The sequence below is a fragment of the Amia ocellicauda genome, chromosome 19 (genome assembly GCF_036373705.1).
Source record: "Amia ocellicauda isolate fAmiCal2 chromosome 19, fAmiCal2.hap1, whole genome shotgun sequence".
Classification (NCBI taxonomy): domain Eukaryota; kingdom Metazoa; phylum Chordata; class Actinopteri; order Amiiformes; family Amiidae; genus Amia; species Amia ocellicauda.
In genome coordinates, this window is record NC_089868.1 from 13,647,385 (window position 1) to 13,665,770 (window position 18,386).

General features: G+C 40.4%; 1 protein-coding gene across 2 annotated transcripts in view; it reads right to left on the minus strand.

The window, feature by feature from the left end:
- tgfbr3 (transforming growth factor, beta receptor III) overlaps positions 1–18,386 on the minus strand; it is an 89,327-nt gene that overhangs the window by 18,052 nt on the left and 52,889 nt on the right. For both annotated transcript variants that reach the window (XM_066692504.1, XM_066692503.1), the window contains exons 5-12: positions 11,078–11,261; positions 8,586–8,745; positions 7,672–7,819; positions 3,748–3,937; positions 3,079–3,314; positions 1,951–2,106; positions 1,079–1,225; positions 114–287 (exon numbers count right to left, since the gene is read on the minus strand). In XM_066692504.1, coding sequence (XP_066548601.1) covers positions 114–287; positions 1,079–1,225; positions 1,951–2,106; positions 3,079–3,314; positions 3,748–3,937; positions 7,672–7,819; positions 8,586–8,745; positions 11,078–11,261 — 1,395 coding nt within the window. The remainder of the gene's footprint in view (positions 1–113; positions 288–1,078; positions 1,226–1,950; positions 2,107–3,078; positions 3,315–3,747; positions 3,938–7,671; positions 7,820–8,585; positions 8,746–11,077; positions 11,262–18,386) is intronic.

An 18,386-nucleotide genomic window follows, 5' to 3' on the forward strand; every position in this document is an offset into this window, starting at 1 on the left:
CCTCAATAATGAATTCCACACAACACTAGACCGGGAAGCCTGATGTTGCCAACCACAACAATGGGAAAACTGCCGTGCTTTCTTTTGCCGGTTCGAGCGCAGCTTGTTATTACCTCGACAAAGATTTGGCTGCTTTCAGAGGTGGTGAGGAAAGCCTGGTAGGGAGGATAGCGGAAGAGATCGGTGTTGAACAACTCCATACTGAAGGTCACGTTGTTGACTGGGTCCCTGTGGGGGCTCTCTCTGCGCACAGTGTCTTCCAGTGGCTGTCCATAGCTGCAGTTAAACTGGGTGGAGAAGAGCCAAACAAAAAAAGAGACACGACACACCAGGTTTAGCAGGAAAGGCATTGCATCAAATCTCTTTAATTGTGTCTTTCTCACACTGCACTAAAGCTTAAGCCCATGCAGTGCTAGATCACACCAATGCACCTCAAAATACTGCACAAGAGGGACAGGGTTGCTAAAACAACAGAGAGTGTCAAGAGAGAAAAGCTAGCAAAAATAAAACTGTCTTGAAGTGAATAAAAAAAAAAAGATGCAATGGCAGCTTTCCAAACATCAGGTCATACGGAGTTCAAGAGACAGGGTCCAGCCCGACTCAAGGAGCTGGCTCTCGCACACTGAAGAGTCAGAGAAATGTAACTGGCACTCAGGGGAATTAGGCGACTAAATCCCAGCGATCTGAACACCTGCTGATGATTAGGAGATCCTTGAGAATGATTTAAAAGGCCATAACTTATTTTGAGGAAGGCTATATTAACAACTAGTGATTCTATAGTTTGTAATGAAGTAAGGTGATTAAAAGACTTCAAGGCAGATCACCCTTTCCATTAGAAGCGCATGTTTCTTGCAGGGTGACCTTTCAACGTCATTTGGCAAACGAAGCAGCAGCAGACTACGTGAATGTGTAAGCATTTAAACAGGACTTGCGTGAGTACAGTACAGTATACATACAAAGCATGTAAATGTTCAGGGGGTGGGTCTTGTGAATATTAACAGGCACTGCACTCAGACCAAGAGGAATGTGGAAGCACTCTTAGGATCAAAAGCATTTGACGTGCAGAGAAAGGACCTACCAAGATAGATTTAGGCCTGTTTGCAATTAGCTCAGCCTTGTCAGGGCCCTCTGTGTCCACAGGAAAGCCGTTATCTCCCGACTCCATATCTTCAAAATCAGTAGGAAAGCCACTATCATCCCCGGGCTCTGATTGGTTGATTAGGATCTGCCAATCACAAAGGAACTGTTTAAAAACATGCTGAAAGAAATACGAAACTAGCAAAAACAAAAAGAAAAAAACACAAAATCAAACTCTTCCCATGGTTCTTGCCTAATAACGGAGTTGATTTCACAACATTCAGTGCTTAAATTATTCAGATATGGAATTTGGACTTGTGCTGACAAAAATATGGATCTGTAGCTGAATGCCATGCACTGCACACGAATGCAGAGACAAGCGCCAAAATCAGCAGCACCAGATGAGCTGGACTTCATACATGGGAATATCTTGTGATTTCAACACTGCAACTCCCGTGGCGAGGCTGTGAATTTCTCAGCCAAATGAATAAGTAAATGGACAGATGAAGAAATAAACAAACAAACTCAATGTAGAAAACTGGCAACTTTAAAAAGGACCAACTATCAGCAGCCTCGACCACCTATTGTCCATGGGAACAAGCGGGAGATTAGGTTTTAGGTATTACAAAAACATTCACACAAAGGATACGTCTGAGGTCTCCATTTGTGAGAATGTTGCCCAATTGCAATTGTTCCCATTTTCTAAATCAGAATCAATTCCTTCATTATGATCCTAACATATTGGCCTCATCAAGATCGTGCTCTTATCACAAAAGGTTGCTCTGCTTCTTCAAGGCCCGGTTCTGACCGACACCACCGATCCACCGAGCGGTACAGACCAGCTCGGCTCTGTCTGCCTGCAGCAATACTCACAGAGTTGAAGTACATTGCGGTGGTGCTGGCAATCAGGGGAAACTTAGTGGTCTTGCAGCCGTTCAGCGATGTCTCCAGGATGTAGTGCGTGGCGTTGGCCGTCGCCGTGCACGAAGGGTCCTGCAGGGTGAGGTCAGAGCCACTGTAGCCGTTAGCCTGCGGAGAAAGTGGCAGAGGAGGGTCTTAGTTACAGAACAGTAGAAGAGTACTGCAAAAAAGAGTTACCCAGAAGTAACAGTGCTGAAGATGATGAATAGTTCCGTGGAGTTTCAGTTCACTTTGTGTTTTCAGGATCTTGTTCAGCAGTGTGTTTAGTCCCTGTGTGAATTCCCCACAGATGTCAATTAGATCACCCCCTTCAACACCAAAACTATTTTTATTGCAGTGGAACGTTTATTGCTATCTGATGTGGTCTTCCTCATTTTTTGTTGCTCCTCGTGAAGATTGACCACACAATCAGAGTGAGTCTCGGGTGGCAGTGGTGAACAGTAAAAGTAAGTCACATTTCAAAGGCGGAAACTGAGCTTTTACATATAAAGAGCATATGATTGCGTGCTTATACCATAAAACAACTCTTTGGAGTCCTTTTCCTCAAGCAACAAAATATATGTTCCGCAATCAGCTTTGAAAAACAACATTTCAACGCAGTGATGAGCGCAAACACCGCACTGCCATCCAAAATGAAACCTGAGTTACATACACAGGTTTGGACATTTCTGGCATGCAATTTTTTGGCTGTAATTTAATAGAACATTTGGATGTCCTTTTGTAACCCCATGCAAAGCAGATTGTCTATTTTTATTAGTTGGACTGCATTAATCAGATAATCCCAAACTAGCATCTTTGACTAAAATCAAATCATTGGAACCCAACATTTAATCAATCATAACAGAGACAAAACCAAATCAATGGTTAGCATTTATGAGACTCACAAGAACTAAGAGATGGAACAAAAGGTAATGCATTTGAAGTAGTTGGGTTTTCTGAATAGACAACTTTTTCTAAGTAATGTAAATACTTTTCACTAACAAGCAGGCCTCAGGATGTAAATAACATGCCAACACGTCGCCCAGCAACAGTTCCCCTGCGGCTCCTTGCTTTACTCAATCAGATGGGGTCAACACCTACGTGGAGGCTCTCTTTGTCCACGGCCACAACGATCCTGTGTTCCTCACACTGCACGGTCAGCCCCACGTTGAGGGCTCCCTGCTGCTCCTCAGGCTGTGTCAGGTCAGGCCAAGGCAGATCGTGGAAGGGGAAGGGCAGACCCTGGCCCCCCGTGCTGTCAAGGCCAGGCAGGGGGTTGGAGTTGCGCAGGATGGCCAGTTCAGGCGGGAACATGCTGTGGGGCTCTTCCATCACTTCTGCAGGTGAAAGCCAGGGGTTAAACAGATCACTCTGCTTTCAGCCAAGAACAACAGTTTTAAGCACGATGGCTCCCAACACAGCAGATGATGTGGCTGAACTATACCTGGCAAAGATACACAGCTACAGGGGGAAGAAAGCCAGCAATCTCTGTGGATGGAGTGAATGAATGCTCTGTTATCTTGTTGGCACAGGCCTCTGTAGGGACTACGAGGGGCTGAAGAATTATAAATGTTTGCCACTGACAGGAGCAATGTGTGAAGCAAAGAGGTCAGTTCAGCATGTATGAATTCTGTGTCAGGAGGGAAGTCCTACTATTTAACTCAATATGCTGGTTGATATTTTTAAAGAGCTCTATGGATAATGTATAACTTGCAGTTAAAGAAGTCAGCACAGTTTTGATCCAGAGGAAGATTTCAGATTTGCACATACCTACTTCCCTCAGGCTCAGGGTGAAGTGGTTGGCCACTGGGGTGCTGGTGAAAGAAGTGATGGGCTGGTAGTTGTGTTGCTCAGCCCACTGGATCAGGGCCCGGGAGCCCGAGGGCAGGCTTTGCTTGGGCTTCTTGACCACGTGCATGCGTCGCTCCATCTCGTGTCCCACGCTCACGGTGTCTGAGTTCTGCAAGACAGTCAGAGTCCGAAGGTGAACGTTGTACCACTGAAAAAGACATATATCATTCTTCCTGATGACAGCAGCGTTTACCGGTACATTCCTCTCGCTCACGTTACTCTCAGCTCCCAGTCACCGTAGCTCAGGTTGCTAAGCCGAAGAAGGTCTCTATGACCTAAATGTGAGGGTTTACTATGCACAAACTTCAAAAGGAGTTTAATTAACAGCTGGGGATTCGGTTGCGTGTCACAGCGGGACTGATTAGCACAATGTCGGTGGGACTTTTTCTTTGAGAACATACACACCGCATTTCGTGTAATTCAGAGACGCAGCGTGGCTGTTGGTATGAAAAGGTACTTTTTTTTGTGTGGTTTTCAAATTGCTATCGATAAGGAGTTTGAAAAGAAGAGAAGCAGATGAATGACAAACATTGCAATTCAACATTTCCTGCTTGCTAACATCTGCCAGTGCCAGTAAATTGTACAGATAACCAAAAGTGAAATAGGGCACAGCAATTTTCCAGAAGCTGTTGGCCTCTTCCTAAATTATTACATTTTTTAAAATTAAACTATTAATCAGTGCACTTTTTAGGAAGATGTATTTTTGTGTGCGTGCGTTTAAGTATATATGTGTGGGTGTGTATGAAACTGTTAACTTTATAAATTGAGATTAATGTTAAAGTCTTTTCAAGCAAAATGACTTATTATGATTATATGCTGAATGTTTTGTATAATCAGAAAACTATGTATACATTTGTGTTTTTGTGTTTTAAACCTGATATCTTAAACTGAAATTAATTAAAAAGTCTTCTCCAGCAGAACTTCATTAGGAAAACAGGATAGTATACGCTAAACATTTTTTTACATCTCCTTTTCAGACAAGGAATTTGTGCACGGTGCCTGATCAATCGCGGGACATTAATGTGTCAGATTTCCTCTGAATTCCTCATTTGTTCCCCATTCGGGCTGCTGTTAATGTGAGCGAATGCTAATCCTTTCCCACAGAAATTTCCCACAGATCTGCGATGCCTTTCGCTTCACTGTAGCCAATCTTCCAACGGTAGCAAGAAGGCTTTGATTTTATGAGGCTATCGTATCACACACGCATATCTGACATTCTCCCATACAGCCCGATAAACTGCACATACACCTACTGAATCAAAGGGCTTTCATTTACAGCAAACTCTGTTATAATATACAGTAGCAGCTGCAGAGATGGAAAAAAAAATACATCCATATACAAGGAAGGTTTTTGTCTTTCGACCCCCCACCTCCTCCCTTGAGTAACATAATGGTATGAATATGAGGGAAGATGTTCAAGTAAGATGCTGGTTAACATTCTCAGAAGAAACTCCTTCCACAGCTTGTAAAAACCGACCTGTTTTCCTTGATGGTCAATTCTTCGGGTTACCCACCACTAAGTCTATTTTTGGCGTACCAGTCGAAACCAGGACCCGAAGTTTGCCGCTGTGCCTGTAAAATGGTATTCCTTGTTTTGTCTCCATTACTAGGTGACACAAGCTCTCCTTACAAAACATAAGCCCCGATTTAATCCCCTGTCCTTTCCCTCTGGTTCCCCAAGCCCAGTTTGATTTAACACTGACTGGATAAACAATGAACACCGGGAGAATGGCACTGTCACGGCCTACACTTGTCCTTGTCGTCAAGCTCAATTAAGGGTAACACAGTCTAGTGAAAATGATAACTGGATTTGCTTCGTCCCTCAGGGGAAGGTCTTGTGTCCATCGCAGGTCTAGTGGAACACTTCCCTTGGCCGCCTGAAGAAGAACAGGGATTTAACTTCTGAGCTCATATTATAGGCTGCTAAAGCTTAATAGAGTATAAACAAGTCACCATTCCCTCTGTCAAACTGTGAGAACGGTTAGCCCCTTTAGTCCCACAGAGAAGCCCACAGGATTTAAAACGCTGGATGCTGGAATTAAACCTGTACACACTACAACAGTCAAAATAGCCAGGGATTCACGAGACTATAAAAGGTCTAAATCAGTCCAATTTATTCCAAGCGGTGGAAACATGAACATTAACTTTTTTAAACCCACATTCTATAAAAAAAAAAAATGTATTAATACCAGTTACGCCATATTTAAGAACCAAAAACAAGTCACAGGAGAGATCATATTTTTATAGAAAAACATTGTGAACTTTTCCAGTAACTGTGACGGTCAAGTCTGCGGGAAAATGCTCTAAATAAGGACTTTCTTGGTTTGGAAATCTAAACAGGATATTTAGCAGGTGAGTTACCTCCCTATTTAACTTTATGTAAAGACCTGATGTACACAAAGTTCCTAAACAGGCGTGAATTATTCTTTTTTTAGTAGGGTTATGTATGCAATAAACTGATAATAATAGATTATAAAGCACAGCTCTGGGAATGACAGTTTAAGAGTTAACATTTTAATAGAGTTTGTATGTAGCGAGAGGAGTAGATAGTTTCAGCCGTAGAGGTTTCTGCTGTGTTTGATCATATCAGGGGCCAAGAAGTCTTTCCCACTGAACCTCCCCCTCCAGCAACACTAATCACTGTGGGGGGCACGGAGGGTCTGGGGCAAATTAGTCAGATTTCCATTTCCCCAAAAAACTACAAAAAAACCTGTTTGCTAACATGAGATTTGCCATTTGACCCCGACCTGCTGCTTCCTATTCATTCTCCAGTTCAGTCTTAAAACTGGTCTCAAACTGTGCTTAAACTGTGCTTCACCTGCCATTTTGGAGCAAGTTCAGTTTCCATAGTAACTTTCCACAATAACACTAAATGTGTGATGATTTATTACTTCTGACATCTGATTAATCCTGTTGCCACTTGCCTTCAGTTCCTAGTATTAATTATTTCCTTCTGAAGCATAAACAATGTGTTTAAAATGAAGGAAAAAAGGTCATGAGATAATTACAAAATAAATCAGGATAGTCTTAATGAATGCAATGTATTTATTTTCTGCGCTTTTGAAAAAATATGAAAGAGCAGAGAAACCTGTGATCTTCTGACATTCACAAAATTGTGACTGTAGCATGAAATCAAGTCATTGCTCATGTAACCAAAGGATTTATTTTGTGAAGATGGACTATTTGATATTGGAATAATAAAAAAGTGTAGCACAACGAAACCAGATGATACAAAAAAAAAAAAACACAATATATATATATTTTTTTATGAACTCCAAAAGTTATTAACATTGCAAAAACTTGCTATTATAATATGAAATCCTAGAAACTCAGTGAGCTGCCAGCATTCACATAACTCATGTTTTGATGGATGACGAATAAGCTAGGCCAAGAGCATAAGAAAAATAATCTGACAGGTCTTGCGTTTTGAAATAGTTTGACTGCTTCTCTCTCTCTCTCTCTCTCTCTCTCTCTCTCTCTCTAATGTGATACAATAAAAACTACAGAACCATCATCAGGAAATTTCACTGTACCCACATCCTCACCACAGGCAAAACAAGGTATAGTTTCATATGTCTCACATGTGACCAATGTATGTCAAACAAGCTGTTCTACACGGCGACACCACTTAAGATACAAGCATCATCAACGTTGCTATTCACAGCTGGGAAATTTTACCTGCTTATTCTGCATTTGCAGGTTAGCGGTGATAAACAACACTTCATTAAATAAAATGGAAGGAAACAAAACAAAAAGAAAGCAAAGAATAAAACTCATTTGAACGGGCTTAAATTTGGTTACCAATACCCAGAAGTCATCCAAGGTGCAGTCTTAGCTACATACCAGCACTTCCAGGTTTCCAATGACACCATGTGACTTGATCACCCAGTTGACCGCCTTCTCACACTTCAGAATGAGCACCAGGTCTCGATGTAGGGTCTGGTCTGTGTTGAGGGGGCTGATGTCAACAATTACATCCACCTGGAATGCGCTGTTTTGGAAAGAAAGAAAGAAACTTCAAAATGCCAGGAATTGTGAAATTCATCAGACTTCTTCCATGTTATCATGTCTCCAGTGTCTGGCCAACTGATTAAGTACCTGGACCGTCTCCCAGAAGAAAAGGACATGTGCGGAGCAGACGGGTTCCTACTACGAGCAGACTGAACTGATTTTACATAACATTGTCGCCGCATTCTTTCTGTGCCAGCGGTTTGTAGGGTACGTTTTACGAATAGACTTCTTCCTCGGGCGTTTTTGAGCAATTACTGTGTTGCTAAACCACACAGGGAACAGACGATGATCTGCCAGCATGTAGTAGATTCTTTTAGGGATTAAAGGGCTTCTGTTATACATTCACATTCTATACATTTTTACATACTCTTCCAACATTTGGTTTCAGAATTGTATATGGTAACTGTAAATGATCAAGGGGTGGAGAGTTGTGTAACCACAGATCGTGTTGAAATGGAAGTCCACCAACTGAATGAACTTTGCCAAACCCTCTCAACATGGGCATCTTCAATTCGAGGTCTGTGTACACCGATTTAATTCTATGTTACGATAAAGAATTTTAGATACCACTGTTCCCAGAATGCTCCTCTCTCTAGTTATTGGCTATGATGTCTGATCATTTTACAATCAGTTACTGCAATTATTTAAAAGGAACAAAGCTAAATGCCAGAACGGTCAATGGGTTGAGAATGAAGGCTTTGCGACATGACAGTTGGGAATGATGAATGCTGGTAAGCGCGTCTCACCTGCTGGAGTTGGGAGCCTTCAGCTCAATAATGTGAACCTCTCTGTCCTCCTCCGGCCCCGACAGCACGCACCCCTTCGAGTGCTGGGGCTGCTCATACCCAGCCAGGTAATTCAGAGACAGGAAATTATTGACAATCTTGCAGGTGTGAGAGTCAGTCTCTGAAAGGGAGATTTGAGGGAATGGTGAGAAGATATCAAGTGAATCCAGGACTGGCAGATACATTCAATTTTATGAAGTTGACAAACACGTACAGGTGGACAGACAGTGATGAAAACATCTTATCGAAACACTCGCTGATGGTGCAGTGTTTTTTTTTAATTTTTCATTCTAGACCAGTGGTAGTACAGAATCTGCTGGGCTAACATATTCAATGTGCTCACATTAACAGCACCCAAATCCACAGGAAGTCAATTTAAAATATTAAACAGGACAATTAAAAGGACAAACCCCAATTTACTTCTGAATAAAACATCCAATGACTCTGGTATGGGGTTTAAAATGCAGTCCTCACTAAGAAAACAGTTTTATTTCCACAATTATGTATTTTTTTAAACCCATTAAGGTTTAAGTAATATGAATAATTTATACCTTATAAATCTAGTCCACTTTCTGCCGATATCGCACTGTAATGAATATATAAAAGCTCTGTGCGGTTTCTACTACCCTCCCTCGTCCGCCTTGTTCTTTTACAGAACATGAAAAGTAAGCCTGCCTTTTTCCACTCAGCTAAAATAGAAGACAGGTGCTTCCTTATTAGGTACACATGGTCTTGGACACTGAGCAACATGCCTTGTATATTCTTAAAACGCTGGCAGCTTCCCTTCTTGACCTTCCCCTCCAGCTTTAAATGAACTAAGGCCAGAACCCGTACATGGCACTCACTACCAGCAAAGACCAAGCAGGCTTTGTTAGAACATTGAAAACAACTGCAGAAGAAAAACTGAAAAATTGGAAAAACACCCACATTCCAATTACTCTTGGAGGAAAGTGTTACTTGTGTCTGAAACTACTTGCAACAAACTGGGATATAAAAATGATGTACCTGTTTGTAACAGGTTGAATAAGTGAGGGTAATGTTCATTGGTTTGGATGGTTAAACAGTTTGCAACAACTGTTATTTACACAGTAATTATTGTTACAAAGAACTTTAAATGTTCCGGCTTTTAACAGGAATATTCATAGCATATCAAAACTATTTTCAAAATATGTGCAAGGAGTGTTTATTCCCACTCTGATTTCAGAGAAAATGCTTTCAGTAGCAGTTCAATTAAGACTTATTGAATTATGCTCATACATAAAACATGATTTGTTATGGTGAACGTGTGACACTTGCTTCCTTGCAGTTTGCTGCTGCCGCTCAACTATTATTGTCTGACAGCAAATCAATTAAAGACTCTTATTTATGAGCCCGTTACAGAGATTGATTGGTGGAGAGCCATACATGCACTGAAATGTCTGATTCTCACACAGACAGGCTGTTAAATCTTTACTGGAAAAAAGCTCCACACACAACATGGCCTGACTTTCCAAAAATACACTTGCAAATCAATCATTATGTTCTCTTCAGGAAATCATTTCACCTCTTACCTAACTTTTAACAAACAGCTCTGCTTTCCTTGGCCTGTTCAGTGCTCTTTCTGGAAAAAGTATCTGTGCGCTTCTTTATCGGAAAACAACTCATATTAACGGAAGCTGTTGACACATTCGTAATATTGCATCATGAGCTCCGAACGGTTTTAAATTCTTATGTATGACAGAGGGAAGAGTCTGCAAAATGTTCTTCAGTTGGAAGCTTAGCATCTGATTTGTTTTGTGTGTGTGTGTGATCCAACACTCGTCCTTTTCTCACGTGTATAATATTATTTTGTTTATTATCTTGACAGGCAAAGGACGTGAGAGCATTCAGAGGCTGAAATGAAGCCATCGCTCAAGTCATCTCTATCAAACCTTCCAAGATGGTATGTGAAATCTTACGATACGCTCCGCAGGCTCTGTGTAACTGTGTAAACCTGCCACTGATCTGTACAAAGCTGATAGTTGGCGACGGTCCCACACACAACTTCGCTATCAACACAGCTGTTTTAAAACCGTCACACAGACGCCCAGCACCGCATTATCCTGTCCTTCATCATTTGGGAAAGTTAACAGGATTGACCCAGAGAACTTTAGAGATGAAAGTACAAATATGACTTGATGCAAAGTATATGTGCTTTAACTTTTTTCCTTTTTACGATGTGTGAGCATAAACATTGACCTACATAACTCAAACTGAATAACATATGGTCTATTTTAAAAATTGTGGATTAATACGATTAGAGCTACACACTGATTGCACATTATAATACAATTGAAGATAAAGATCTATCATTAGTTAAATAAACAAGGTTGACCATATGCATAAATGTGGAGAAGAAATGTAAACAGCCTTGTTCAGACTTAGAGTTTTAATTTCCCAGCGTCGTACAATGCCTCCGAACCCGAGCAACGCACCTTCTCCCACTTTGATGAAGATTTCCTTGGTGGCTTTGACCTCTGAGAAGGAGGTCACCGCTTTGTACTTCTGCTGGGCCCAGGACAAGAGCTGCTCATTGCCGTGAGGAAGTTTCTCTTTCACGACCACACAGGAGAGCGAGAAGTTTCCGGGCTCAAACTGGACCCTCGAACCTTCAGATACCTGGGGAGAAAATACAGTCTGCTCAAAAGCCACTCAAATTTCAACCATTCCAGCAACAAAACAAGGAAATAGGGCCTTGCTTTTAAATACTGCTGGGAGCCACACCACAGCTGCCATAAAACATTAATCAAAACTTTCAATACAACCTCCAATTATTAGATTTCTAGTAGCCCACGGGCATCCCAACACTGACCGTACTGAGCTCGGCTATATATTTTGTTCCCACCTGGTGGTTTAACCTCTCGGGTTTGATGTAATGAACCCCTGAGGGAAAACCACAAAGAAAGTATTTAAGTTGTGAACAATTCCTACCATAATTTATAGTGCTGTACCGAAAGGCACATTTCCTAGCATCCAATATCTTTAATGGCGTAACAGTTTCAGGTAAATGTAATGAGAGCCACCTGGTCAGAGAACAGAAAAAAATCAGTAGTGAGGTGGAGTCATTACTGCTCAAAGAGGGCAAAATGGCCCAACAGAACGAGGGATCTGTAGACGAAGGCTGAACAGAACATTAAAGATGCAGATTTATAATAGATTAGCACATATTGATTTAATTTGGCATTCTTCTATCTTTTTAAGTTCTGCTCACAACTGAGATTAAGCAGCGTGTTTTGCTATTGTAGTAATGGTCCAGGGCCTCAGGCATCAGAATCCCAATTAACCCTGCTGTTTCTGGGACCCCGATATAAACCACATGTACTGTGCAGTTATCATTCTATATCCTGGCCCTTTGCAATAAAAAAATAACATAATGCTCTCCTGAGGTGCATACGCATTCTCATTAAACAAATCCCTTTACAGACCAATGCCAGTTTGTCAAAATACGCCTCCAAATTATTTTCACACACGGTCTTCTTGCACAACACAGGGTCAAGTTTCCAGTGTTTAAAGAACATGGTATTGTGCGTCACTGAAATATACTACTAATACATTCAAAATGGCTGACATAATGGGACTGGTCAGCATCGCACAGACAGCACACCCACAGACCCTTGATATCCATCTGGTTTAAATGATAAAACATTTCCAGTAAGTCTACAACAATGAGATCACTACATCCCCGAGGACCAGCAGTATAAAACAACAATGCTAGGATTATACTGCACCTCTGTATATATCGTTAGCTCACATTTTCAGAATAGTATGAAGTCTATTGCCGGTACATTTGAGTAGATTATATTACAGTTACAGAAGAAGATTTTAACCTTGACTGACAACTTTGTGGTTCAGCACCGTTCAAAATAATAAATACAGTACAATAAAAGTCCATCCTCAGATTTGGGAGAAAATCTGAATGTGAAAAACACCAAAGACGAAAAAACAGCTGTGAGCTGCACAATGAAAGAGGGGGGCCCTAGAATGTGTAAAACTCCCAATGAAGTGCTGATTTGGGTTTTGGCACCACGACTTGGCTAAAATGACTGCACGGCAAAGACCACCCCTTTGGCTTTTAATGGAGCTAGACACATATGCTTCATTTCAGGGAGATAAACATTCACATGTGTTCTGAAATCTACTGTACTTGGCTGTGCCCATGCAGACGGTCTAGACTCGCTCTTTATGCTCGCTCTTCTCTTACTTTCGATCCTTATGGATTTGATCAAAAACTATGAGTCAAGATCACTGAATGTTGTGGTTATATGAATTATAATTATGTATCACACTTGCAAGCACTCTTTTATAAGTTTAACAGAAATATATTCATTTAGATACTATTGTACGTCTTACAGGCCCAAATCTGGACAGAGAGAAACTTCCTAGTCCAAGGCTCTCTGTCACACGAAGGGCCAGATTTCTGTTGGTGTCAAACACCTGCTTAACCTCTGACTGGTCTCTCTGGTGTTTCTGTCTCTGGAGAACAATAAATATATTTTTATATATATAAAAGGCATGAACACATAATTCAGCTTCATATGAATCTTTGTTTGGCCTAATCTGTTGCTGTAAACACAGAGTAATGTTCCACACTTCAGTACTGCACACTGTCTGGAAATCCACGTGTATACAGAAGTGTTAGCCCATGAGTGTTGGCCAGTGGGCTGTAATTTATTAATTTAATTGCAGGAATCAGATTGTAATTAGTTTAAAAGCAAGATTAAAAAAGACAACATTAACTAGGGCTCTTGTTTTTTTATGTGAAACCTCAAGAACATTAAAAACAACACAAAAACGCAAGGAATGAGTCCAGACTTGCATCAACAGACTGGTCTCAATCCGAGGTCTGCTGTGCTTTCTCTAACAGGGGCATTTCTCTGAAGTATTACCATAAAATAGCATAGCATATGGTTCCCAGTTTTATTTCACAATAGAGGGATTAATACCAATTTATTTAGAACTGCTCAACACAATAAAATGATGTGGGCATGTGTCATGTCTGGTTCACACTTTCAAAGGTTTTGAAAGTGCCAAAGTTTCAATTTCATAGAACAGGAACGCATCTGACTTATGCAGCACTTCAGGCAAAATTAATAAACTATTTGGAAGCAAAGACACGATGACAGACCAATATTTGCTCACTTCCAAAATCCGAAAAGTAAAAAAGAAAAAGGTCAAAAGTTATATATATATATAAAAAAAGAACAATTTACAGGCATTATGAAATACAGGAAGAAATAATACTCACCAAATCACACCTTTCATTTCCTAATACAAACACATATATATATATATATATATATATACACACTCACCTAAAGGATTATTAGGAACACCTGTTCAATTTCTCATTAATGCAATTATCTAACCAACCAATCACATGGCAGTTGCTTCAATGCATTTAGGGGTGTGGTCCTGGTCAAGACAATCTCCAAACTGAATGTCTGAATGGGAAAGAATGGTGATTTAAGCAATTTTGAGTGTGGCATGGTTGTTGGTGCCAGACGGGCCGGTCTGAGTATTTCACAATCTGCTCAGTTACTGGGATTTTCACGCACAACCATTTCTAGGGTTTACAAAGAATGGTGTGAAAAGGGAAAAACATCCAGTATGCGGCAGTCCTGTGGGCGAAAATGCCTTGTTGATGCTAGAGGTCAGAGGAGAATGGGCCGACTGATTCAAGCTGATAGAAGAGCAACTTTGACTGAAATAACCACTCGTTATAACCGAGGTATGCAGCAAAGCATTTGTGAAGCCACAACACGTACAACCTTGAGGCGGATGGGCTACAACAGCAGAAGACCCCACCGGGTACCACTCATCTCCACTACAAATAGGAAAAAGAGGCTACAATTTGCACAAGCTCACCAAAATTGGACAGTTGAAGACTAGAAAAATGTTGCCTGGTCTGATGAGTCTCGATTTCTGTTGAGACATTCAGATGGTAGAGTCAGAATTTGGCGTAAACAGAATGAGAACATGGATCCATCATGCCTTGTTACCACTGTGCAGGCTGGTGGTGGTGGTGTAATGGTGTGGGGGATGTTTTCTTGGCACACTTTAGGCCCCTTAGTGCCAATTGGGCATCGTTTAAATGCCACGGCCTACCTGAGCATTGTTTCTGACCATGTCCATCCCTTTATGACCACCATGTACCCATCCTCTTATGGCTACTTCCAGCAGGATAAGGCAGCATGTCACAAAGGTCTAATCATTTCAAATTGGTTTCTTGAACATGACAATGAGTTCACTGTACTAAACTGGCCCCCACAGTCACCAGATCTCAACCCAATAGAGCATCTTTGGGATGTGGTGGAACGGGAGCTTCGTGCCCTGGATGTGCATCCCACAAATCTCCATCAACTGCAAGATGCTATCATATCAATATGGGCCAACATTTCTAAAGAATGCTTTCAGCACCTTGTTGAATCAATGCCACGTAGAATTGGAAGGGGGTCAAACACAGTATTAGTATGGTGTTCCTAATAATCCTTTAGGTGAGTGTATATATATATATATATATATATATGTATATCAATATATTGCATTACACATATTCCAAAGTTTCTGACCGTTTCATAGTAAATTTAAAGGGGCCTTCAATCGCATTAAAGTCTGAGTTTAAGTGAATGTGGCTGTAAACACATGCTATTCTTGTAAGTGAGCTGCAGTAACAAGGACCATAAGCTTATTACAAATTACACAAGCTGCATTACACATCAGTGATTTCAATTTTATGAATCATAAGGGGAGCATTTGTTTATAGCACATCAGAATTTTGCCTTTAATCTGACACCATATTTTGCAAATATATTCTCTATGGGGTAGTGGATGGAAAAAATGACTGTTCACATTAAACAAAGAAGGAGGGAGGGAGAGAGAGAGAGAGAGAGAGAGATGGGATTGTAGGAAAGATGTGGCCAGTACCATGGACTGATGATTTGCATTACTGAGAAAAGGTACCCAGATTTCTGCCCATGGTAGTTTGCAATGGTATTTCCAACACAAAAGTGAAACATAACCAAGATTCAAAGTTCCTTGTAAAATATTTAGTATATTTAAGATACTATATTATATTATAATATAGTATATTTAATATATTTAATATAAAAAAAAACTAAAAAACATAGGGAGAGCACATGAAACTAAACACTTCTAATAATTGATCCATAAATACTTTTCCTCACTGGTAAGAAAAGCTTCCACACGGATACAGGAATTGTTAAATGACATGAACTTGTATAAATCGAATTTAAAAGGAGCCGTGGCTAGATCTGACATCAGGTCTATGGAGGAATAAAAAGCAGAACAAAAAATACCACCTCCAGTACTGCACACTGTGTTTCTTATCAGCCTGCCATCTGACCGTAAAAGTCAGACGAAAGCTGTTATGTAGAAAACCACAGATATGCTGTAAAGAACAGTAATACGAGTTGTTCGCTGGGGGGGGGGTCCACGAGGAAAACAACAAATTTGAAGCTTGGCGTCATGTGTTTCTCCTGCATGCTCCACATATGAAGTATTTAAGAATATTATTCCCAAGTTCCATAAGATTTGCTACAGCCAATTAGAGAAAAACAGCAGAGTTGGCAAGACGAGTCTTAAAAGGTTAAACTTTCACTTATCCAGCATCATAGCTCTTTCTTCCGCTGTCAAAAACAACAGCTGCACTCTGCCAGCCTTTCCCTCCAGCCCCCGGCTTTTTAAAAGCACAATTTAATGCGGTTTCCTGGTGTTTCTACCTATCAACATTCACATATTACTGCCATGTGTGCAGAATGCAGGAATAAAAGTGCCAAATGCTTTATATCAATTATCAGTCTCATGTTATCTTCAGCTGCTCACTATGCAACACATTTAGACTGCAAAAAAAACACAAGCGTTTTGTGACGAAAATAAGCGTTTCCAAAGGCTATCAGATTTGAATTAAAAACTTGTTAATACACGCAAGCATTAATGCATAAGACATAAACGTGTTGATGGCAAATTTTTATCATCTCTCACTGGGTGAATAATCAGTCGTTTTCTACTCATGCACAAATCTATGTCTACAAACTGGCACACAATATTGTCTAGAATCCGGTTAGAAAATAACACCATCTGTCAACATGCCACGGCAGACTGTGTCTCCATTGAAAAACAACATTGGCTTTGCCTGCTTTTAATTAACAATCAGAGAGTACGTTTCACAGCAAATACTACAGCAATAAAAGTATACAAGATTGGCAAGTGACTGTAATGGGTACTACAAAAAAGTTAAATTCCTGTTAGAAAGCTTTCCTCACAAATGTATTGGTGAAGGCACCCCTGGGGGGAAACTGAAATTATTATCATGATTAATAATAATAATAGGCTTGACCTGCGATGTAGAAGTCCTCTTTAAACGAAGTCATTCATACAAAACATTTACTGGCAAAGAGAGCGGTCAATATTGTATCTAATAAAACCCTTTTTGCACAGAACCATTAAACAGGGAAATGCACCATGAAATCAATCCTCTTGAAAAATGAAAAGATGCAACTAGTGTATGTTTGTGGGAAATAACTATCTATAAAACCTACTATACCTACTTAAAAAATAAATTAAAAATGATGCATGTATATGTTATTAAAACCTTTAAGAATGTGATGTATATGTCCAGCTGCAGGAAACTAAAATGAAAATATTTTTCTTTGTTAAGGGTTTTGGCTCCAGAAAGAAAAAATGAAGGAAGGCTGCAAGATCCTGCAACTTCAGCACAGAGCCCTGAACTCCTCCAGCTTTCATAGAGGAAAAATGTGAAATCATTTAAAATCATGACACATCTCATGTGTGCTCCTGTGCACATTAATTCTGAAAGTCCTGGGCTTTAAAAAAAAAAAATCCTCTGCAAATATGTTTTAGTTAAAATTTATTTGGTTACCGAATAATAAATTCTCAGCACAAAAAAGTCAAAATCCGCGTCTTTTTCACAATATTGGCAGGGAACACTAGCTGAGCTGCACTGACCACCTTGAGTATGTTTTACAACACAATGTCTGGATCAGGAGTGAAAATGCACAGACAGCCAATACCAACAGCCCGCATGCAGTTTCTACAGCGGCTCCCAACCTCAGCCAGTCTGCGTATCTGGATCTCCATCACGGTGATGAGAATCGCAAGGAAATTAATGCTGGCAGGGGTATTTTGGGACCAATTTGATTCAGGAAGCACGTCTTACGGAAAGATCGGGTGTAAGTACGACTTGGCTGCAGTGCACAACGCGGAGCAGTGTAGTCTATCAGCTGCGCAGGAGTGCTACTGCCAGCGAGGATGTTGACTTACATTACCATCAATTTATGCAAATTGTGTTTGTTTGAAAGCTTTAATGAGTTAATACCCGTACAAAACCAGCAAGGCCTTCTGAGTGGCATTTTTCGATGGGGCTCGATCACATCTACTCTGCCTGCTCTTTTATGTAATAAGGTTAAGCACAGCGATGATTGTTTTAAAGACACTGACTTGTAACATGAACCCAATAAAATACTACATCTTTTTTATGTAAAGAACAATATTCAAGAGTATTTGTCACTATTAATCAGACTGTTGTGTTGCTACTCTGTTATTTCCAGTTTACAATGTGTGGCTTATGTTTTGCATTTATTTTCATTGCAATAAAATGATTTCACTGGATAGAATAATGGCCCAAGCAGAGATCCATTCTGTGGTTAAATTTCACTTCTGAAACCCCAAACAGTGTTCAAAAGTAGTGTGCAGTTCACATTGAGC